General features: G+C 40.0%; 1 protein-coding gene and 1 pseudogene across 1 annotated transcript; one reads left to right on the plus strand and one right to left on the minus strand.

Moving 5' to 3' along the window:
- LOC117215757 overlaps positions 1-24,599 on the plus strand; it is a 115,904-nt pseudogene that overhangs the window by 79,863 nt on the left and 11,442 nt on the right.
- On the minus strand, positions 7,498-11,803 carry LOC117215758. The gene is made up of 2 exons (XM_033462222.1): positions 11,739-11,803; positions 7,498-9,252 (listed from the first exon to the last, which is right to left on the minus strand). Exons 1-2 carry the CDS (start codon positions 11,773-11,775, stop codon positions 8,873-8,875), a joined length of 417 nt encoding a protein of 138 aa, XP_033318113.1. The 5' UTR covers positions 11,776-11,803; the 3' UTR covers positions 7,498-8,872.

Below are 24,599 nucleotides of genomic sequence, written 5' to 3' on the forward strand. Positions count from 1 at the left end.
GTACATTTGTATAAATGTACAGTACATACCTTTTGTGTATCGTAGTACTCTAATAGAGTAGGTATTTCCACATACATATTGTCCATTCGTTAAAAAAGTGTCAGCTCTTCGTTACCTATCATTCGAGAAAATTATATCTTCGACCATTTTTATAAAGCGTTTTATAAACCTTTTCACGGTTCAGGTATATTTATCTAACATATCCTAATTTTAAAGATTGAAAAAGTATTCCAAAGCTGTCAAACATCCAGCCAGTGTTAATATATTTTCTCCATACTCTGCTTAAGCGAAAGGGTTAGAAAACAGGAACGAGATCGTGCAGATTGCCTTGATGCTCACGTTACGCTTCCACCGGTTTACCATACGTAACAAAATATGTATTTCGAAGCGAGGACGAGCAGAGGCTGCGCAGAGTTATTTGTGAAATCTCTCTCTCTCTCTCTCCCTCTCTCTCTCCTTCTCTCCTTTTCTATAGTCAGCGAACGGATAATTAGAATGAACTGTGGGCAGAAACTCGATGTAATTGTTGCTCCCTCGATGTCATCACCATATTAATCTCACTGATTACTGAAAGCTGGCATTAGATCTTTAACCGATCGATACGTTCGTTCGTGCAACGCGTCTGTTCTTCTTGCGTTTGAACGTTACGTACGTTGTTTTCCCGCCGTTGAACAGATCGGCAACGTTAATACCGTGGAATTAGTATGCGCAAGTTCTTGTACACGAAACGTGCCTCACGTTTAGTCAGCGTTTTGCATGTTCTTTTTCAAATTCGCGATAAATAACGAAAGATTGGCGATTATCTCTTTCGTGTCGGCGATATCAAATAACAGACGATGACCGATTACAGGCCGATATTTTCGATCGATTTACACGTGTCTGTAGATAATATATCTCCAGGAGTGGTCTGAAGAATTAAACTGGAATATTCGCGAAACATCGGAACAAAGCGTAATATTAATGAAAATACGATGGAAATTCAAAGTGTCATATAAGTGTGGTATATATAAAAGTCATTTTAACGTGGGATCTTTATTCGACTCGAAATTTTTATTCTAAAAGCGTTAGAATCCCAGAGGCGCAAACAGTATAGCAAAGAAACTTTCAATGGTACCAATAGCAGCGAAAGAGTGAAGAACTTTTTGCTGGTCCTTATTACTCGCAACTTTTTTTCTACTTTATACGTGAGCTTCGTTAGCCACCAGAATTCTGACACTCTTTCGGACTGTTTTTGTGCATTTCTCGTTGGACAGGGATAAAAACTCTCCTAGAATCGTACGTTTCTTTTTACGTATAATTATACGACGAATAGGTTTCGTCATCGTTGCGAGGAGCCAATCACGTTAGTTTAACTATACAGTAACATAGCCTCAAAAAACTGGCATCTGCTTTTCCTGTTAGATAAGATAAAATCTTCGGGTCCAAGAAGATTCTGGTTTCCTGAAAAAAATATAGATTACGACGTTTAACCAAGAATCCATAAACGCGTGGAAGAAATTCTGCAATTTGCTTTCTTTGTTGTCGACTATCACACGTCACGATGACAGTATACTATTACTAGATAGCGTAGAATTTTCAGGAAATCCAAGACCCAGATATCTGGTTACCCGAACAGAACGCGTTCGACTTGTTCGGAATACCTGGTGACCCAATAGCGCAACGCGTGAAGTTTCTCTCTGGTCGTATCGAAGACGTCCGTTAATCGATTCCCACTCAATTAAACCTCGAGAGATAATATCTCGTGCCTGGATACGCGGAATCCGATTTAATTACGATCGCCGCGGTGTAACGATTATCCGCTAGCCATTCGCATTGTTCATCCTGCCGTTTGGTACAAGCGTTACACAGGTTTAGTACACTGATTGGAGTCGTTTTAGGGAAAGAATCGCGCGTCGTTGTGTCTCGTCACGCGGGGACGAACAAGCGGAAGTCGTTGTGAACGCAGCATAAGGGCAGTGGGACGCAGGAAGTGAATAGAAATGTCTGACGACACACATTCCAATTTCCAACGGGATACTACCGTTTCCTTCTACTTTTCTCTCTACTTTTCATTCATCGTCTTCTTTAGTTTCTTTCTTTCAATTAACGTGCCAGGACTTTACACATACAAAGCGTAGGCGCTATCGACGCACCCGTTGCGTCACATTATTATATTGATGCCGTTATTACATTTTTGGTTTTTTACTTTGTGACGACGTGGTTTGCAGAAATGAAAGAATTGCGAATAAATGAAATTTACAGGGAAAATCATGAGAAATATAACTTTCGTTGACGGTCTTGTTTCAAGCAATATTTTAACTACGATTAAAAACGAACGTACATTTAGAATAGAAAGTGACTAAGAGTCGGGAGAAGCTGCTAGACTCGAAGATATAGTTAGCGAATTTTCGCAAAAATCACATCGTCGGCTCGTTGTTGAAATTCATTCATATCTACAGCCATTGATAAAACGCATTCATGGAAACCCGTTCCACCCAGGAAAGAATTCCTTGAAAAGTTGCTTCCATTCAGGTGATGACCTTGTCTTTTCGCCTACGATTTCACGCGCAAGATTTGTCTGTTTTAATCAAATTATTATACAGGGTGGTTGGTAACTGGTGGTACAAGCGGAAAGGGGGCGATTCTATGCGAAAAAGAAGTCGAAAATATAGAATAAAAAATTTTTTTTTAATTTTCCATCGAGACAACGATCTACAGTGAGATCTGTTATAACGTACCGCACGCGTACCGAGCGAAAATTCAAAGTCCATTTTCTTGAAAACAAAGCCTCAAACAAAACATTTTTATTCTATATTTTCGACTTCTTTTTTCGCGTAGAATCACCCCCTTTCCGCTTGTACCACCGGTTACCAATTACCCTGTATATTATCAAATTATCAAGCCCCATTCACATATCCATTGATGAAACGCGATCTCGAAAGTTTCATTCGCACCATTCTGAAACGAAACAACGAAACAACAAACGAACAAACGAAACTATTTTCAAATTAGAATACCGGAAAGATATTGCGAAACTTTGTTTGATTAATACATTAGCTCGTTATTAGAATTCGTTCAAATATCCGTGGCCATTCACGAAACGGCCGGACAATTTATGTTTATAAACGATGCCACCGTTCATTGTTGGCCGATTGTTCCCGGGGGATGATTAATCGGTTTCGTTGGAGCAAGTGCGCCGGTGTCTCCGTTTTAAAAAGAGATTTATTAGCAGCGTGACATAAACGGCGATTATGACTTCCATACGTACTCGTCGATTAATCACCGGCGTTGCTTGGTGCCTCGCTTAAGAACGCGCTACGCGAATTAACACCGATTGCGAAAGTCGATGCCGTGCGTGCAATCGATGCCTGTATGCCTGTGATTAGCCGCGGGATTTATACGGTATATTTATCAACGATAACGCAATCCACTCGATTCTTTGACTATCCTGTTCTCGGACCAAGCCATACCAACGTAGAGAAATATCAACGTTAGGCGGTGAATGATATATCCGTGGATATGAATTGGATGTTTGAGAGCGAAGGGTAGTTACGAGTTTCGTTCACAAGACCTCGTTTCATTGAACAATCTCTACTCCGTTTTATAATCGAGCTATATTCGTTACGAGCTATACGCAATTTACGTTTAAATATCGCATGATGAGAAATAATGATGCGTTGCGCGTTTAGGTGGATCGAATTACAAGACGAGATGATCGCGATGGAGAGGTAAAAATGAAACTGTGGGTAGACGTTCTGTGTCGAAATGAAAAAGGCGATGTTGGTACTTGCACGTGCGAAGAATTAATTTTGAATCGATATGGAGAAGTTCGTATGCGAAAGGAACGATGCTGGAGTTCTTAGAAATATCGTTGACAAATATTTCATGGTTTTCGAAATTGTATAAATATGCGCGAGTGGATACCATCATCAAAATCACTTTTATTCGCGGTAAATTTCGACTATTACATTTTTCTTCAAATTCAGGTTTATCTGTTTTTACAGTTTGTTCAGACACATTGGGAAACTCGTATAGATATACATTTCCTTCAAACAATAACGCATTTTATTGTAGTAGCCACTAAAAAAAAAAATTGTAAAAACGTGATCAAAGTCGTGGTTTATTTACTGATTGAAAATACATCTGCTCTGTAAGAATGCTTTCCATGACCATACAACTCCATAATTTGATTCCATGTCGCTCCTGTAATGTAATTGCAGATATCCTCGTACAACACGATAAATATTTTGTTTAAAAAAAGAAAAAAAGAAGAAGAAGAAGAATCAACGTATTATATTGGACGAAAAGATTGAAGACACTACAGCATACTTTTACTTTCCTGAAGAAAGACGAACGCGAACAAGGATCATTTTTGTTACGAGCCCTTTATTTGAAAACATCATGTACGTCTGTAGTGGCTTGGTAGCGGCAAAAAATGTGGACGAGAAGATTTTTCTGGGATCAGGCCGATCCATTCAGGCGATGTTTGAATTAAACGCGGCTCTTTGATTTTAATGATGCCGTGCGCGTGATACGAACGCATCACGTGTCCCTCGCCGCTCGAATCGGCTGAAAATTATCCGTGCGTTCGCCAATAACACGGCGTATTACCATAAATGCTGTCTGTCGGTGTAATTTTCAATTTTGTCCGGCCTTCTTGTACCCTTCTAACCGCGTGTCTCCTTCCTTCTCGTGCACCGAGTATCGCGCTCGGTTTTTACACGCGTTTTCCACGTGATTTCTTGCCGTCCTTTCTGCAGGCCGTGGATTACCAAAGAAAGAAGAAGATTCCCCCGGACGAGAGAAGAAACTAACGACTTATTCTCTGGAAGACAGAGACCCGTGATCGACGTTTTCCGTGCTGATGCTCGAGTTATCGTGGCCGTGATCGAAACAGTACCGACAATCGTGGGAGAAAGAATTTCGTTTGTTGTGTAATTAGCGTGAACGCAACTGCAAGGTATTGCCAGTATCGATAAGATCGGCTCGTTGTTCTCATTGGACCGCGAAAAACATAGCAATTCTTTGTTGTCACGTTTGCTTTCCACGTGGATGATGGTCTTAAGATGCTAGGTGTTTGAGCGAGGTTCACGTTTGACGGTCTAAGAACGAGGAAGAATCGTTGAAGATCATTTGATCTTAACGACTTTTTTCATACGAGTGTAACAGATGTATTCAGCGTAACAAGAAAGTTATTAGGCAGGAATTTTGTGTTAAAAAGTATTTTCTTTTCTTTCGAAGATATTGTTTCATATAATATTACGATGTTATATTTACGAAGAAATAAAATATTCAATACGGAATTGCTATGATAACAAGGACAGGAAACAATTAGGGGATGTCTTGATTTTTTGAATAAGAAATTCCTGGATCGTATCGATTTAGAAGGAAGTTTATCATTGTTTAATTACAGTTTATCGTGCGATTCTTTTTCTCGTTGCTCTCTCAAGCGATCAATTGCTTTAGACAATGCCACATTTTAAGATATTGTAAAGCGTAAGCGTACAATAATGCATTGTCATGTAGGCGATAGAAATTATTATTTCCTCATCGTCGCGAATTTGCTGTTAAAATGCATTGCGAGGATCGACAACACCGTTACGCAACATAAGAAATAAAAAAGAAGATGAAAATTTTTGAAACTTTTGTTCATTTGAAATAGTCACCACTTAATTAGGTAATTGAATTATTAAAATTAATTAATTAAATAATAAAATTTCTGACGCAATTGTCAGAAATGTGTTAAGACGTTTGAATATTTCACCGAAAATTTTTTGTAGCTTCGTTTCCTCCTAACCAGCTGAAGATGAAACGAGGTTCTTGGTAAAAAATACAGCATAGCTTAGTGTAGAATTATCGTTGAATATTAAACAAGGGCAACAAGGAACCGATTCTAGAAATATGTAATCGTGGTCGATTACATTCTTGGAGACTGGTTAACAGATTGCATCTTCGGACCGTCTGGAATCTTACGGTTGCGTTGTTATGTACTGGAAGACGTTTTACATGAAGACGATTACATAGACGATGCCACACGGGTTGGTTCACCTTGAGAGTTGTGTTACGATGAGCGGTGGATTTCTATCTTGTGGTTAGTCAAACCTTCGCTTACGTGTTTTATTACGTAGACTTGTCGTCGTAAGAATAAAACAACGGAGACATAGAAAGAAAAATCTTAATTTTCTGAAAAATTCTAGTCACCTTACATTCGATCCTTAAATGTTAAAAATTACATATCAGAAAACCATAGAAGAATATTACTCTGAATACAGTGAAATATCTTATAAATTATATGCCACAAAATTGTAGAAGAACAATTATATTTTTTCACACTTTCTTTGTTTAAAGGTAATTAACTGTTGCAATAAAATAAACTACTCTATCTCGTTAATTGTATAACAATTTATAAAGTGTATTATGACAATGTATAAAGTGTATTATAAAGTGTATTTTGTATATCTTGATAGCAACGTATATCATACGGTATGTTAATCATCTGCTATAATCGAAAAAAGGTGTGGATATATTGTCAAATAGCAACGCTGTGCATTTTGGCGAAGAATTTTCAAATTATTCTATAAAACCAGAAATATATGACTCATTTTTCCCCTGTTCTGTCGTATGAAATACACGTCAATAATAGCCATAACAAAAATCTGCAACGTAACTGGCATAAAATATAATCAATGAAATTATAACAAAGACGAACGATACGACATAATAAAGTCTTACAGATTAAAGTTTCACAGATTAGGGAACTTTTCGCCGAGATACTGTCTTTGTTAGCTCGTAATTTGGTTAGCGACTTCCAACGAGACCGGCGAATACGAAGCCGGCCGATTACTCCATCGAAGTCATGCTTAGCCGTTATGGTGCGCATTATGCCGTGGAAAAAGTGTGCAACAGTATTTGCATGGCATTTGCATACGATTTGCATATAATCTTTAATGAACGAGAGATCTGCGCTTTCTCTCTAATAACGTGGAATATAACCGCGTATTTTTGCCGTGCACTTGTCGAAACGCGATACGACTACGCCTCTCTCGTGATTAATCGATCTTCCGTTCGTTCTGGGACAAGGATTTTTGTCTCGTCGGGAAAACGGCGTCACGGAAACGAAAAAAAAAAAAAGAAAAAGAAAAAAATGAAACGAACGATGAATAAGAAACGTGACACGTTCGATTGAACGTGATGTATCATTGGTAGAGGAATGTCTCGGAAGTCATCGGTGCTGAATGTTTATCGAGAGTTTTAAAAGATTGATGCAGCTCGAGTGTATGCGTCACTTGTCAATTTGTACGTTGCTTCTGCGTCGTTTAAGAATTAATTCTCGATTTCTTCCGAGGATTTCTTTGTCGAGGACTGCTCACGAGTACGAATAGTATGATTAAACGAAGAGCTGTGACATTGCCTCGATACAAATTCCACTAGTAAAATATTGGTTGGTTCGATAAGCCGATGTTGCAGATTTTATCCGAGACTGAAGTTACTTTCATTTGTCATTTACCGTAAGAAATAAAGACATCAATTACATTAAGAATACCAGGCACTAAATCAAAACGTTCGATCTATCTAAATTTTATATTTGTCACTATACCTCGTTCTTGCAAAAGCATATACATATATTTCCTCCTATTTGTCGTTATCATTCTCCATCGAAAAGTAATAAAACTTCAGATTCGAGTTAAAACAACTTCATCGTCTTAATAAACGAACGAAGCGACCCAACAGAACGCTTTCTCTGAAAGAATTCCAGCCCCTTTTTTGAAAGAAGCAACTCTTTGAGCGAAACATTCTTTCGGCATCTATATCGGCGTTCTGTGCTTTCCAAAAGCGCGTGGCTAACACAAATACACCTCAGCGGTCGCATACAATAATCGACGATGACAAAGTCCCAAAATCTCATACTAAAACGACTCGATTGCGAATGAATAAAACATGCGAATATATAACGCTTTCTCTGGTGAAATTCCATCCTACGTGAGGAATTTTTCGAGCTAAAGATTCTTTCGGCACCTATATCGCCGCTACTCTGTGCTTTCCAGAAGCGTGTGACTAACGCAAATGGACCGTGGCAGTCGAGTATGATAATTAATTAGAAAGGCAGAGACCGGCGATCGGCGATCTCTTTCAAGCCTAATATAACTGGCTCTCTGTCTCGCCTCGGCTCCAGCGCCTCTGTTCATCCTCCTCCACGAAGGAAGTCTTCTTTTTCGTGGCCGCTCCTCCGAACGACCTTGCGATCTGCACCGCTGATGGCTCGGTCTGAAATATCGGCGTGCCGTGGATCCGGATCACATTCCCGCGAAACGATTTCGTAAGAATGTATCCGTCGGACGGTTGTGCCTGGCCAATTGTCCAGGTATTCGCAGAATTAAATCGTTTCGAAGCGTTCGCGGTGTGTCGCGGAAACACTAGGGTGGCGCGTGTACATCGATATCCGCTTGGAGCTGTGTGTGTATGCCTCTTTGGCGGAAAGTAATTTTCGCCGGGGCGATACGGGCGGAATGAAAGCGGCGGGAAACGATGGGAACAGCAACCGGGATTTCAGTCGTTGCCGGGAAAAGCGTCGTTCGCCGGAAGCCAGGCAATCGAGATAACGACGAAATAATAATAAAGTAACGCGCTTGCGAGGTTGCGAGAATAACGATAGAGAGTGAGAGAGAAGGAGAGGGATTTGGCGGGAGCAGAATCCGGGCCAGGTTCGCTCTTTGCCCCGCTATACACAAGTCGAGTGGTTGGTTGGTTCGCTTGCTGCTGGTTTCAGCCCGATAATCGATCCTCTCCATTCGGTCGTACGTTGGCAACGAGAACACCGTGTGCACGCTTACGTTGAACGCTTGAAAAGTATTAAGAATGAAACTTCGTTCACACCGTCTGGTCGGCGTCGAAATCAATAATGCCCAGGTTGAACTGGGTTAATACCATGGTACGCTGCTTGGTCAGGAATTTCGTTCCGTTCTACGCGTTCGTGCCCTTCGTTTGTCTTTCTTCGTTCTTCCACCTTGCCGATCCGCCGTATCTCTCTTTCACTTTGGTCTGGCTCTTTCTTTCCATCACCTTGGACCTTTTCGTTCTCTTGCTTCTTTCCATCCTTTCGTTCACTGACTGCTAGGCATATGACGGATTCTCGAACAACGCAAAGGTCTCGGTCGACTAGTCGCGTAGTTGAAATACCACGTGTAATTCTTGGTGTTGTGATGATCGTAGCAGAGCAACTTGTTATTGACTGGGGACTCTGTTTCGTATGCTGTACGCGACGTCCTTGTGTTTCTGTAATAAAATAAAGTACTTTATGTAACGATATCACGATAACTAACGTATGTTGCAGAATATGTAAGTATCCGCTCTCCTCCTTTTTTATTGCCGACTTAAGACATTTGTTTTTTCGTTCTCTCTCAAGTTGATCCGCATAATGCTTCCGTTCTGACGTCTCTCTTTTTTCGCCTTCCTCCGTTCTTCCCTCTTTTTTTTTTCTCTACACCAGCTAGCCGGAACGTACGAGCGTATAACGCGGTCGCGCCATTAAACCTAAGTGGCTTACAGCCTTAAAATCGTAATAAAAACCAGTCGGAATTACACATCGGTCGTCAGTGGACTTTGGTTGTCCCTTAACCTCGTCAACTCTGGTTTAGCCTAGAATATTTGCCGTTCTATTGCCACGTTATAGCCGGACATCCCAGAAACATCCTCTTCGCTGCCACGTGCAGTCGGATTGATATTATTAGCGAAACTTTACAAGCCACGAGATACAAATAGCCAATACTAATGAAAGCTGTTCCGTTGCGGCAAGAAATCTGATATTAAGAGAAATTGAATTTTGCGAGTGAACTTTGAAAGAGCAGCAGAATTTTACAAAATTCGTAAAGGAGAAATCGTAGTTTGTCAATTTGTTAACACTTTGACTGCCACGCCGAAATCAGATGTTTCACTCAGGACGCCACGGGAGTATTTTTATTATTCAAAGAATATAGTGGTAAAATAATAATAAACTGATGATGTAGGACAACATTCTTCCCCAATGGACCGTTTATCTTATTGGTGGTCACGGGTGACCATTGTGGCGCCTTGGTAACAGTTGATAGCGACATATTATAACAAGGGTTCGTCTATTTCAACAAACCATTCGTATTCGTTATTTCGTCGTAAGCCAAACGTCCAGAATATATTGTTGAAACGTGTAGAAGATATTAGTAGACAGTATTTGATCATTCTATATATATAATAGTAAGGTGGAGAGACAAGCGTGACATTTTTATGATTTCGACAAGACATTCGGATGAAATGGTAGAAGTCTGAAAAAAATTTATGTTTGTGATAAAGCAATGGTAGTGGTAGATTATAACAGAGCAAAGTGTGCTGTAGATTTATCAGATCAAATGATACTATATTCTACACCACATAGAAGAACCCTCAAGTGGTATATAAAATTAGCTTTAGAGTTATTGTTAAATACATCAGTTTCAAACGCGATGATACGCTATAAACAAGCATCAAAAACAGAAGTCAAGGTATCAGCTTTTAGAACGACACTCGTAATGCGCCTTACACAGTGCCATTCACCAGAGCCGTCGAATATACTTATTCGACAAAGATTACGACACGAAATGCAGAAGAAAGAAGGGCAAGCGTACCTGGCACGAAAATTTTTCAGAGAGTGCTATAAAAAAAATGTTAAACAGTCAGGATCAAAAATTGCTAAGAATCGAACCAAAAAGTGACCACCTATTGTTCAGATTGTATCGATGAGCCACATTTATGTTTAAAGTGTTTTAACACAGTGCGCCGTTAGACGCAAGATTTGTCCTCATTTTTTTTATAATGATGTCCTAATAAAAATGTTTAATTTTTCAATGGTTCACTTTTTATTTCAAAGTATCTTCTATTTATCGGTTATATATAAGCAAAACGTCCAGAATATATTGTTGAAACGTGTAGAAGATATTAGTAAACAGTATTTGCTCATTTTAAGTATTGCGGTTGGCGAAAGGTAAACAGCTTCTTCTTTCTTACCTTTTACAATGATACGAAGATGATATAAGAAAATTCACAGTATTTCGAAGCCATCAGTAGCTTTTCCGCGTTCGTTGGATCATTTCGACCTTATTTGATTTTTATTTTATTCATAGAAACTGTTATAGCTGTCGTTTTAGGATCGTTCGTAACAACATACCTCACCTGGAAAAAAAAACTATAAAAAAGGATCACTTATCTCGTTTTCGGAAGAGTTGGGAGATCTATATTTCGATCAGATTTTTAGGCCGATCGGTGCACCCATGGCCCGTGTAATTTCATTCGGATTCCGATTTAAATGGACGGTGACACGCGTCGAGATAACCGGTAGCTGTTCGCCGCGTTGAAATTTATTTAAAAGATGGTCGGAAGGGTTGTCGATGGGAATCAACAAGGGGAGAGCGAAGCGCGCACATGAAAGAGACAGAGAGGACGACGATTATCCGATATACGTGTCCAGTAACGATACGTCAAACACGATTTCCGGACATTTTTATAAGAACGATCGGTTCGACACGAATGGTTCGTCCGCATTAAACGTCGAATGAAGTTCGCGCCGGTGGATGGGACGCGTTCGCGGGTGAATCGAGCGTTGATTGTGGCGGCGCGTCGATTGTCGAACCGTGGTGTATACTCGGCCGGTCGATAGACGCCGGTTCCGTGGCTCTGCGCGTACCTTCGCTTTGTTTGCCCGTAACAACCATAATTATCTTGCCACGACGTTATCTCGTATGAATCATACTAACCTGACGTAATGTACTTGTTGTTATTTGACGTTGCCATGCATTCAGGAGCCCTCTCCACGGATGCATCGTCCCAGACGCGCGAATTGACTCTAATTCGCAGATAAGACGAGTCGCCTCTCTTGACTTTGTAAGCCGCTTGTTAGAGGATTTAACCGACCTTGGTTAAGTCGTAGAAGTACTTTTTCAGCGCAGTAAATCTTTGTTCAAATTTATGATCCTCCGTGGCTGGGATTTCTATCGCTCGATCCGGATCTTGTTAGTTTAATATTTAAAAATGTCCGAGGCAATTTACTTAATTCAGCATTTTGCCTTGTGAATTTTTTTCGCAAGGTTTCTCGGTTATAGGATTTCGCTTTAATTCGCAAACGGTTGAGTTTGTTATTATCGATATTCCACGGGGTCCGTTCTATCGAGGTCAGTTTGATTATTATTCTCATTTGTATCATTTTCTTAATATTACGCTCTTTCTTAATTTGATAATATTTCTGAAGCAGTTACTTGTTCTTTTCTTTCCTTTCGTAAAATATAATTAATTAATACGATCGTAAAATACATATGATACGACTAATTAAAACGATCAAGGTTTGTCCTTCTCACCATTGCTTTGATATTTTATCTTTATATTATTTGTATTATACGACGAGTTTATTCCGAACTTTGAATCTTTTAAAGTACGAATGTCTTGGAAAATACGTACGCGTATTCCAATACACGGAAAGAACAGACGCTATAAGAACAGGTATAGGAGAATTAGTTGCATTGGTTCTGGCATGTTCCACGTATCTACATAATGAAATTGAGATGAAAAGTTGAAGCTTGTCTACAGAGAAACTCAATTATAGATGTTACATTTCTATTTAAAATTCATGGCCAGATAAATGCAAAGTTTCCTAGACGTCTGGTATCATATGAGAAGTCATCGTAGAAGGTCGTCTCGCGATGGAATAAACGACATTGAATTAGACGATATCGCGTGATTTCACGACGCAAATAGGTTGCGTGGCAACTAGTAGATTTATCTCGAAGAGCCGCGTAAACGCGACACAACGCGATGACACGCAACTTCGCCTGCTTTAATTCTAGTTTGTCGCTGCCTGGATGTGGAAGAAAATGCAGCCGAAGGAAAAAAAGGCTGTCTGAGCGGCGAGAGGCGAGCGTTTTTTCCCTTAGATAAATCCTTCAATTACGGGCTGGCGAGTCAGTAAATATAGCTGCTGCAATGTCGGAACAGCCTTCGAAAACTTCGTTTCGCTGTCAGAACGACGGCTTTAAGTGATTTATAATCAAAACTGGATTAGGTGGATGGAAAAGCCTTAACTTGCTCGAGCACTCGAGGCAAGTCGAGGCCCGTTGAACATGAAGCCTGCCAGTGATTTAAAAGTCTCTTAAAACGTATTAAATAAATGGCCGCTTGAAAAACGCGAACGTTGTTCGTGGGAATAATGTCTATTTATCCGTAGGCAGCTATTTATCATTTCGAAGCGAAGGATTCGCGCGAATGAAATCATTCTGCTTGCTCCTTGAATATCTTTACGTAGTACGTACTTACTTCATCGATGTATTCTTTCATAATGTTTTTATTATCGATTTATTGTCACGTATAAATCTTTTTAATAAACGCAATGATTAACGTTCTATAGTTCTACGGAAAATCGAAGTAAACAACAGTTGTCGTACCGAGTCCGATTCTTTCGTTTCTCCATTTTTTTTTCTTATTAGATACATTTTCTGTCTACTTGCCTTGTTTGACTAGTTTAACTTTGAAATAATGAGATTTATTCTTATAACGGTTCAAATTTGTACATGTAAAAATTGAAGAAGATTTAACAATATTATATTTTATTTTCATGTAGGAATCAGATTACTAGACTCCGGATACGTTTATGAAAATTCATATTTTCATGGACATAATTAACATATAGTGTAAATTCTAAGATATATCTAACTAATTCTTCCCTTTTCATTTTGTTTCAGGTAAGCACAGTAAAAGGGAATTTACACGTATAAGACATCGATACGTACCAGGCATACTACAGGTTTTTATATTAAATATTCACGTTATTAACTTAGACCTTTGCGATTATTTATGCGAATTCGTATTTTCATGGATACAGTGAACCGAGGAAGTGGCGTTTAAACAGAGATCTGACAAAACATTACTATAATTTTATTACTTTACTTCGAATATTTTATACTTACGTGTTGTCGGGCTGCTAAGAATATTCGTAACATTCTCAAAATAGTACTTTCACGTTCATATGTTACAAGAATTTGATGCTGTAACAACGAAACGTAAAACTTCATAAAAAACGCTTTATCGGAAAATAAGGATGCGTGCAAATATTTCTCGTATCCACTTCGTACGTACCATAATCAAGCTACCTGTACTTTGCCTTCTCTCGTCCAACAACGACGTTTCCAAACGAAAGCAAAAAAAAAAAAAAAAAAAAATGAAAGAGTGAAGGTACACGAGTGGTGATAAATTTCCGAACGAAAACCTTCGCTGAGAATCGTCACGAGGCATCATATCTGCGGTGATTTGTTACCCTGGGTGTCGTCTAGCTCCGGTGACACAACCCTGTTTCATTCTGATGGAAAAGCGTTGTACGGAGTTTGCGTAGCGAGACGGAAAGTCGCGAGGTCGCGTGCCACTCGCGTGACATCCGCTTGATAACGATGCTTCACGTATCCTCGATCTCGACGTTCCTCAACATCGTCGCCGTCGTCGTCGTTTTCGTCTTCGTCGTTGTTGACCGTCTGCACAGGGTAACCCGTCATTTTTTACCTCTTCTCGAGCGTTTTGTAAATAGCCGACGAAATGGCCCATTTTCCTAGCTGGTGCTCGCGTTCCTCGGGTATCATCCCGAGCGTACCGCCGATTCATCACAAACTGTCAAGCTGTCGCTGAAACCGGTGCATCCTAAATGCGACCGGACACTTTATTGCTCCTTTTGCTTACTGTTTCCCGATGGCCCGTTAACGGTGATTGATGCATTTTTAACGGGTCTCGTCTCATCGAATATTATGAACAGTTTACACGCGTTCCACTTTTCGATCCTTATCGCGTCAGATTGAAACGTATCGTTGTCCGTTATCACTCGCGTTCCAGCGTTGTTCGGGCAATTTTCTGTTTCGGTTATTGCAACGGCAGATTATAAATTCGTTTCTGTACAGTCAGCGTTCCATTTAACTGCGCCAACTCTCCACGAGGGCTTACACTTTCCAAATTTCATGCAGGTGCGTGCACAAGTACGCTCGTCCATCAGGCTGTACACTTTCAGACAGCGAGATAAGACTGGAAGATTATTACGAACTTACTGAAATCTTCATGATCGTCGTTTTGCTTGGAACCGTGGTCTAAGATGAATCTACCTATATGTTCTGTGTTACACTAAGAATGACAATTAAATTAGTAGATACTAGAAATTCAAACTCTTCTTTACGATTGTTGTAATTATTTTCGACGTTTGTATCATTCGATTTTGTCATCATATCATATCATATCATTTCAATTGGTAATTGCTATTCTTTGGTTTCGTGCATTCTATAAACGACACCACGGGTGAGATTCAAATTTTTGTTCGCTTCATCGAATTTCCTAACACGTATCGACGTTAAAATCGAAAAATCGACGAAAATGTGCCTCTTGTGACCTTCGCATAATTCTACCAAAGATCCTCCTGTGCTCGCAATTGACGTTTTAGAATCTGAAAGAAACCTGCCTAGTCGTCATCCACGTTTTATACAGAAATCTCGTTCAACTTCATCACGTACCGCGTTATCGCTACGATAAATAAAGCAACAGATAGATGGTTTTATTCCAGCCCGGTAGCCTTGAAACAGATTTTGCATTGCGATTTTTGTTAACTTTGCAAGATAAAGTAATAAATTCGTACAACTGGTAACAAGAAATAAGCGTAAAACGTAGAAATGGTGGAGTTCATCGAATTTAATGTCCCCTTTGGCCTCCGTGGAAAACGTAGGGGTAGATCCGCACGCAGGCATCTGGCCGCATTATTACCGACAGTAGCGCAATTATTTCGGCCCGACAATGTTCTTTGTTCGCGCGACGTGTTTGTGGGTCGTGCATTTTCGGCGATCCATTGGGTTTCGTCGCCTGTCCCGTTCTCCTACCAACCCAAAACCCCCCTGTAACACCCTCGAAAACTAGGAAGGGTGTTTCGCTCCCCCTTTCCCCCGCAGAGTTTAAGCAGGACGTCGGTGAACAGTACGGGTCGGGTCGATCCTCTTGGCGAACCCCAAAGCTTGGACGTCCCTCGGGGCTTCGGCACACGATATAATACACGAGAAACTTAACAGGCATCGAGCTTACCGAGAGTCTTGTACAGCAACACACCCCTGCCTCTTCTCTCCTAGTCGCCACGAGCCCCAGCGTACCACTTAGATTCCCTTTTGGTGTTACATACAGGGTGTCCTGTAACGTATGGCAGTAATTTCCATGAAGAGTAGACCCTTTATTTGGAAACAATTAAAAAGTTTATAGAAATATCGATCGAAAGTTTGGCATGTGTATGCGTCTCGTGGAATTTAAGAAATGAAAGAGAATGTCTGAGATTGCATTCAATATGAAGGAAAGGTTTTCGAATTTGTTAAAGTAAAGTTATTTTAGAGATATTGTGTGAAAATCAAGGAAATCGTAAATAATATTGATTTTCAATTGATAATAGAATTAATAGAGAATCGAATACACGATACAAGTAGGAAAGTGATTTCAGAATTTTGGTCGATGGCGTATGCTTTGTTTCAGCTCGTTTATGAGGTATAACGAATTTTGTGTTATGGCGTCTGGCATTTGATAACACTGGTAGTACTGATTTTCAATTAATAACACAATTAGTAGAAAATTTAATACGCGGTATAAACAGGAAGGTGATTTCGCCACGGTTGATGTATCGTTTTATCTATCTCAGCTTGTTTATCAGTGTTTGTGTCGCGTTAGTTGATGTTTGATTATCTTCGTTAAATTGATCGTTGATTAAATTTCAGAAGAATTTTAATTCCAGCAGTGTTTCGCCGTTATAGAAGTGAAATCAGTATCAAATTACGATCTGAAACAAAGTAAGTACGATCTGAAATAAGTGGTTTCAAATGATTTTAGCAACGTTTCATTAACATCCTTTACAGAAGAATAATTAATATTAATAAAATACGACCTTGCTGCAAAAAATATATTACGTTAAATGAAATGAGACGATCCACAGTAATTTCGACTTTCATCGAATTTCATAGAATACGCGTATTACAGGACACCCTGTATATGCATGTATCTCGCACATGTTCGTTCTTCTCGCTCTATCTGGCGAGTTCACATTCTCCTTGGTTCGTTTCTACCCTTAAACTATAAGTTGGCTGGAGCGGGGCGCCAGGATCCCCTGGCGGCGCATTGCGCGTTTCTGCTTTCGAATTTCGATGTTCGAGCCCCATTTCAGCCCCGGGAACATCTGCTAGCGCGGTGATCGAGCCACGCCACGTTTCTCTAGGATCCACACCCTCTATTTTCCTTGTCTCCTCGTTTATCTATCTGTTTGGACGGCGTGTTTTAGCGGGACTCTTAATCGTAATAAAACGTCGCGGAGTAACGCGTACCGGAGGGGCAGTCGGTAGGTTTGGGATTTTCGATGGCCAGCCGAGGGGTTTAATGACAGTAGTAATGGAGTATAGAAAATGAGACGGCGAAAACGACCCGCCCGGGATTTCGAGCGAATGGATACACCGGCATTTATGTTTCATGAAACGTCGGTCCATGCCAGCTCGGACAGTAAACGTCCCTTTTGCCCTGCGTTGGTGTGTTTTATCTAATGCAGTTTCCTACAGGACAACAAATCGTTCTCACAACGACAACTTCTTACCTTTACCAAGCCGCGTTTGCATTTTCCACCGTTTACATGGGAAATTAATTTTTCAACGATCGCTAGTAGATACGTCTCTGTTTGTTTTCGACCTTTAATCCTTTCGGTGATACGGCTACAGACGGATACATACGACAAAATATGCGTAGGTTAAATACAGGCAATGAACTTGTTTATTATCGTTGTTTTTTAAAAATGTTCAATTTCTGTACTTTTGTATTTATCGATGTTGAAAGTTATTCTGTGTTTCATATTAAAATAAATGTTACTATGGACCGTGTCGTTTTATATTGCAGCAAATTCTTTTCAGTTCGTATTTTGGAAAAATGTTTGTAAAGTATATTCGTACGAGCACCTTTGTTAGTTGCTTATCGGTATTTCGAGAGATTAAATTTCGAAATTTCGGACCATAAGCTTATTTTAATAAGTTTCGAGCAAGTTACTGTTCAACGTACCACTTTGTATTTTGCATTAATCCAGTCATAATTACGTGAGAGCTTCCCATTTCTATCATACGCGTAATAAAAAATTCCCATTTCATTAAGCAAAAGGAAAACCTGCTTCCAAATACGACTTACCGTTGCACCATGTTAACGATTAATGTACAAAATTTTCTAAACGTGTTATAACTAATTTGTTATAGATTTCTCGTAATAAAAAGGCAACTACCAATGGAATAGAGATATTCGTAATATACATAAAATTATACCTACATAATATGCGCTTATGTTATATAATTATTATGATACTAATATATATTAATTATGTATATTAGTGTGCATTAATCATGTACACCGTTTATGTGTATACGATGTTATTATATTTTCAGTTCACGAAGACGAATGGTGAAACTAACTGGTTAATTCGGATTAACCATGTGCTGCAGTTTTGCCACATCGAAACGCGAACGTAGCGAAGAAAAACCGCTGTTTGGTAGAAAATTTCGGACAGCTGGCGATTTTTAATAAAAGAACCGGCGGTTTGCGCCTAAAACTTGCGCCGGGGCAACGACACGCCGCATTCCCGGCGAGCCGTGTGCGGCATCCACAACCTCTCTTCCATATTCAGGTTAAGGAAGAGAAGGCCGACGAACGTGTACGTGCCTCGACGGATCCCTTCGTATCCTTCTCGTTTCCTCGTTTCTCCTTCCTTCCTCTTCTTCTTCCCTCTACTCGATACTCGTCCATTGCTCAGGTATACCTTCCAGTTTTTGCTCTCGATGCTGCGTTCCGTTCAAGGCCCAAGGGCACGATGAATGCGTTAATTGCAACGAAATTATTGAACCTCGTGATAGCGAGAATAAGACAAAGGAGGAAAGAGCGAGGCGGATAGAGTGGAACGGAAGACGCGTGTTGGGTGTTGTTGGAACACGTGCATATGCCAGGCTTGATAATAATAGAGTAATAATTGATATGTAGATGGTGCGTCTTCGTGTACTTACGGGGAATTTATGGCGTGGCTCGTACAAGTAGTCGAACACTGCTAGAAATCTTTTACGTATACATTGTACAAAGCATTTTGAAATCTCATTAACATTTGTAACGAGGTAAGTTTGTCCTGATTATATTCGTAAAATTTGAAGCGAACTTGAAAATGTGTACGTAAGAAGTTATAAGATATTTATGGTAAACATAATACTTAATACATAATAATCAATTATTCGTGATATACAGGGTGGTTGGTAACTGGAGGTACAAGCGGAAAGGGGGTGATTCTACGCGAAAAAAGAAGCCGAAAATATAGAATAAAAATTTTTCGTTTGAGGCTTTGTTTTCGAGAAATTCGATTTTGAATTTTCGCTCGGTACGCGTGCGGTACGTTATAACGTATCTCATTGTAGATCGTTATCTCGATGGAAAAATTAAAAAAAAAAAAAATTAAAAAAAAATTTTTTCTATATTTTCGACTTCTTTTTTCGCGTAGAATCACCCCCTTTCCGCTTGTACTACCAGTTACCAACCACCCTGTATATTAATAACTCTAACAAGACCATCTCTTATCTCTACAATTTCCTTTCGGTTTGGTTTCAAATTTTATTATAATATATTATTTAGTAAATTTAATTTTCATTTATTATCGCAATAGTCGCGTCTCATCGACTGTACTTTCAATCCTCAGATTGTTCAATGTCGCAACGTGCATCCTCAAACGCAAAGAAACACGATGGAAAAATAATCACGAGCTTTTCCATTGTACGTTTCTCGTCTGTTAGAACTTAACAACGGTAGGGAAGAAGGAGAAAAAAAAGGGAGCACAAGGAAAAGGGCGCTGAAGAATCGAGTCACGGACCTGGCACGAGGGCCAGGCCGTGACGGAATTCATCGTCTTGCGCTGCTCGTACAGAGGGTCGTTCGTTCCTCCTACTATGGCCATATTCTCGATCCTCGTCGACTGAGGGACTTCTCTCATTCTTGTCCTCTCTGCTTCTGTTAGTTAGACGACACGCGGCTTCTCTCTCACGGACCCCCCTAGAACGTACCCGGTTCTATTTGTCTCTGTCACCGGTAAATGGCCTTTGCCGAGCGGCACGACGCTCCTCGTAGTCTTTCTCCTACTCTCCTTCCACCTTTCTCTTTCTTCGTTTCACCTTCGATCGCTCTCTCGTCTTCGCTTATAGCAGTCCAACTGCGTACACCTCCGAGTGAACGCCTTTATAAAGAGAGAGAGAGGCCTCATGACCGGAAAAATCGGCAAACATCGCTACGAACCACGCCACTAGGACGATCCGTTGTCCGCTATTTCTCATTGGTATCGATGCTGCCTCGTTTGCGCTCTTCCTTCTTTCTTCCGCTACTCCCGCGTCCATTCCGCGACGCTGATCGACGGCTACCAGATAGAGAACCAGATCGGATAACGTGATTTTCTGGTAGATCGGATAGATACGTACGTAAGCATCTTCGTAGATACAGAATCGGGGATCAGAGAAAGGATTTGAGGTGGTATTGTGATAGGTGCGTAAGGAACTACTCTTGGTGTTTTTAACGAACAATAGTTTATTTAGAACTAATCAACAATCAGAGTTAACAATTAACAATTAACAATTACAGTTAACAGACAACTGGTAACAACTAACAAATAACGATAGACACCGAGAGATCATTCGACGCGTTGCTATGCAAATAGTACCGAGGAGTTACACATTTAATGGCGTAAGACAGACTGCCTGCCCTATTGTTTCGGATCGCGCAGATTCTTCCCTTCGTAGCCCATCGATATCCCCCACTAGCGTGCATTCATTAGATGTGCCGCCAGTGCTGGCACGTGTATGCTCTTCCGAGAATTCGGCGGAAAGAGTGTGAAGATATCGATGGTACATTGGGCACGTCGGTGTTGCGCTTTGGCGGCGTCGCGCTTTGCATCCGGAGCCGTTGAAAAGTTCCGTGGCCCGTGCCGCCACAGATTTATGGTATTTGACGATTGTCTAGGAGGCCAAGTTTAGAAATGGGATCGAAGTGTCGACGAAAGAGGAAATTGATCGGCGGCCTGCGAGCACCGTTGTCGGTTCGATGTTTGTGACTTCGTAAAGACGTTTCTCTTGTGACAATTTCGTGATGTGGTTTCGTGTTAGGTTTCCGTGCTGCTGCTGTTCCCATTCTGTTATTTGCAACGGTGTACTAAAGTCTTCCAGATCTTGCGCTTCATGTTCGGAAGCAAATGTTCCAAAAAATATTAACCAACGTATATTTTCCATTTTCTTTTACTTGCTCTTACGTTAAAATTTGTTAATACAAATAGGATTTGGTATATGAAATGAGAAGTCTATCTGATTGGAAATTTTTGTGCATCGTATTGTATACAGAGAAAGTAGAATAGAAAAAGAAGAAGAGGAAGGACACGTAGAAACCGGTCTTATCTTACCTCGATCGGACTATTCTGGAGCAATTCGATTCCTATTTCGATTCTGATGTAATGTGAATGAAAAATGTGATTTAAGCTGATGAGACTTATGCGCGCATTAAGGTGTTAATACGTACGCGCGATACTAAGCACGCCAGAGCGAAATTTCACCCTTTCGTCGTGGAATAACAACGCGGTCGAGAAATTTGTCAGAACAATGGCGGCTAACGAGGAAGCCCGTTTCCATGGGGCGCGTGTCTTTGCGCTGGATCCTCTGGGTACTTAGTTTCGACTTAAGTTCGTAGAAGTACGTTGTCCGAAACGGTGAGTAAACCGACCAAAGGGATGGCAGAGGTTTGGATCAGAGGCTGGAAACGGAGAAAAGTTTCGTAGTGTTTGCAAACCAAAACTCAGCTTCTTTGAACTTGCTAGAATTGCGAGATGCGACTCCGTGGAAATCTGTCGTTAAAAAGAAAAAAAAAAAAAGAGAGAGAAAGAGAAATCTAGTCGAACCGGTGAGATTGTTTAAAGTCTTAACGATTGTTTAACTCGTTAAAGAGCCATTAAGGTCCGCAAGCCAGCCGACTGCACTCGAGAAAAATGTTGTATTCGTAGTCGGACTGGCCTCTCCTTCGTTTTCTTTTGTTTTCTTTTCTACATCGCCAGTAAATTAATTCAACTTTTCCCAGACAATCGTGTTCAATGCTCGCCAGCTTCCGTCTGACCGGTTGATTTATCCTTTTCTCGACCTTTTCTCGGGGAAAGTATACGTTTTGCCGTGTTGTTTAGAAGTCGCTGAATTTCCAGGTTTCTGGAGTCATAAGTTTTCCCTTAATGTCTCTTTAATTCGCGTTTCAACGCGATATCGTGCGATTATTTTAACGATAGCGTGTGTGAGGGGTTTTTAACCTACGACCTTGATTTTCCTTTAATATTCCCGGTCATTCGGTATCACTTCCTTGAACGCGAATCACGATACAGCTGAGTACATTAAAGTAACATATAGTTCTGTTTAAAAAATGAATAATACTCGTGTGATTTTCTTGGGATCTTCGAGTAAGGAAACGGCAAATTAGGCTTCTTAGCACGTTAGCTGCCATGTTACAGGTCGATATGCCTTACTTTATATTGTACTTTTTAGTATCTGATACTACAAGTTGTCTTAATGATTGCACGCTACATCAAGAATATTTGTTTTTCGCTAACGTAACGTGTCTTTAAGATTTCTTTCAATGTGACTACTAAAAGAAGAAAGGAAACAGGTTTTTTGACAAACGGTTCTACTGTTTGATATTCCGCTATACAGAGCAAGTAAAAATGAAGATAGTCGATCAATTCACTGAAAAATAGAAGCTAGCAATTAAAGATTAAGTTTAAACCAATCCACAATTATCGTATCCTCCGCTAATCTAACGATATCAATTAAGAAATAGCTCTTCCTTCTTGAATAATTGATCTACTTCAGATATCACTTAGCTCCCTCATCCGTGTTCGTTAAATTTTCATGAAAAATCGCCCCTGTCTTCTGTCAGTTCGAGATTTTTGCTAATCCAAATCCGTCCGCGTAACAAAGGGTTCAACAGAAAGCTTTTAGACAATAGAACTTGTACGTCTTCTAATCGTCTTATCGTGCATGGTGCAGGGGTCGAAGGAAAAGCGAAGACCCTGTATATCTTTCTAAATTACTCGGCAACTTCTTCCGGGCGATTTCTTTTTTCGTCTTTCGCCATTTACTTAATGACGAATCAGAAGAGTTTCGTAGGAAGAGAGCACGGCGGAGCAACCCTGTGCAGATTTAAAGGAATCGCGTATCGTTTTTTTCGGCTGACCCCCGTTACATTCTTTGTTGCTTCCTTTGCCGTGTTTCTTTACTTCTGCTTTACTTTTCTTTTCTCCTTGCTCTTCTTTTTTTTTTCGTCGCGAACTAAAAGGTCGATTCAAGTTGGCCGAGCGATCGCATTCGTTACGTGGAAGTTTTCTTAAGAAGGCAGTTTATCTCAAGGTATTTCCCACGTTGGAGCAAGGTAGTTTCCCCGCTCGGATATCTGAACGTTTTAAATTCGTTCTGACTAACTGCCACACGGTCATAACGCTGTGTCGCACATCTGTTTCCGAGCCTTTTTCGGAAAGGTTTTTTTCATTGTGCTTCCCGCGTTTCCTTCATTCTCCGGAGATATCGAGGACGAACACTTGGTTCGCCGAGTAATTGCAATTTTTCCTCGTTTTCAATTGTCGGCGCGCACCTGAGAAATTAAAAGGGACTTAATTAGTTTAGCGCGATTAATGGGAGAAGTTGAGGAAATTAAAGAGCCGAGGAAACTTGCAGCCTGTAATACAGATTGAGTTGCTAATATAATTAAATATTACAATATCTTACAGAAAAACTGTAAGCTTCTTAAAATTGTACAAGTGCAGGGCATTAGTGAGTTGAGAAAATTTGAAATCCTCGTGGAAATTTGTATTGTCGATAGAATCGATGATATAATTGCTATATTCACATTTTTTTTACAGTGAAATTACAACTTTTTTGAATTGTAAAAAATTGTGGGTCGAGTTGGCACGTTCTCAAAATACTAAAAATACTAAATAGAACGGATGATATAATTACTCTAAGCACATTTTTTTTTACAGTAAAATTGCGTTTTTTGAATTGTAAAAAATTGTGGATCGAGTAGGCACGTTCTCAGAATACTAAAAATACTAAATAGAACCGATGATATAATTGCTATATTCACTTTTTTTTTTACAGTAAAATTGCAAGTTCTTTGAATTGTAAAAAACTGTTATAGAGAATTTTTTGAAAAAGATGAGCTACCTTTTTTTGTGCTGTAATTCATCTTTTATCGCAATGAGTAAAAATTGAGTAAAAATTTTGAGAACATAGATTTGATCACGTACATATACCAATCCTTAAAAGTACAGTTGACTTTCAAGCAACGTGGATTTGGTTACACATGCATTTCTTTCTCCATCAATATTGTAGGAGTTTCCACGAAAACATGTATACTATGTAGGTATGTAGTCCGTATACTAAGTCGTGACTTTGCAACAAACCAAACGACTAGCAAAGGACGTTTGAAAAAGAAAAAAAAAAACGCAAATCGCCGTTGTTAAAAGGCGATTGAGCAGACTATGTTTATATTATCGGCGTTGT

The sequence above is a fragment of the Bombus bifarius genome, unplaced genomic scaffold (assembly GCF_011952205.1).
Source record: "Bombus bifarius isolate JDL3187 unplaced genomic scaffold, Bbif_JDL3187 scf7180000009790, whole genome shotgun sequence".
Taxonomy (NCBI): Eukaryota; Metazoa; Arthropoda; class Insecta; order Hymenoptera; family Apidae; genus Bombus; species Bombus bifarius.

Excerpts from the sequence above, each read along its gene's own strand:
- LOC117215758 (XM_033462222.1), bottom strand. The coding sequence starts at position 11,775 with ATGGCAACGTCAAATAACAACAAGTACATTACGTCAG. Across the intron at positions 9,253-11,738 it reads CAACAAGTACATTACGTCAG|AAACACAAGGACGTCGCGTA; the intron begins GTTAGTATGATT and ends ATTTTATTACAG.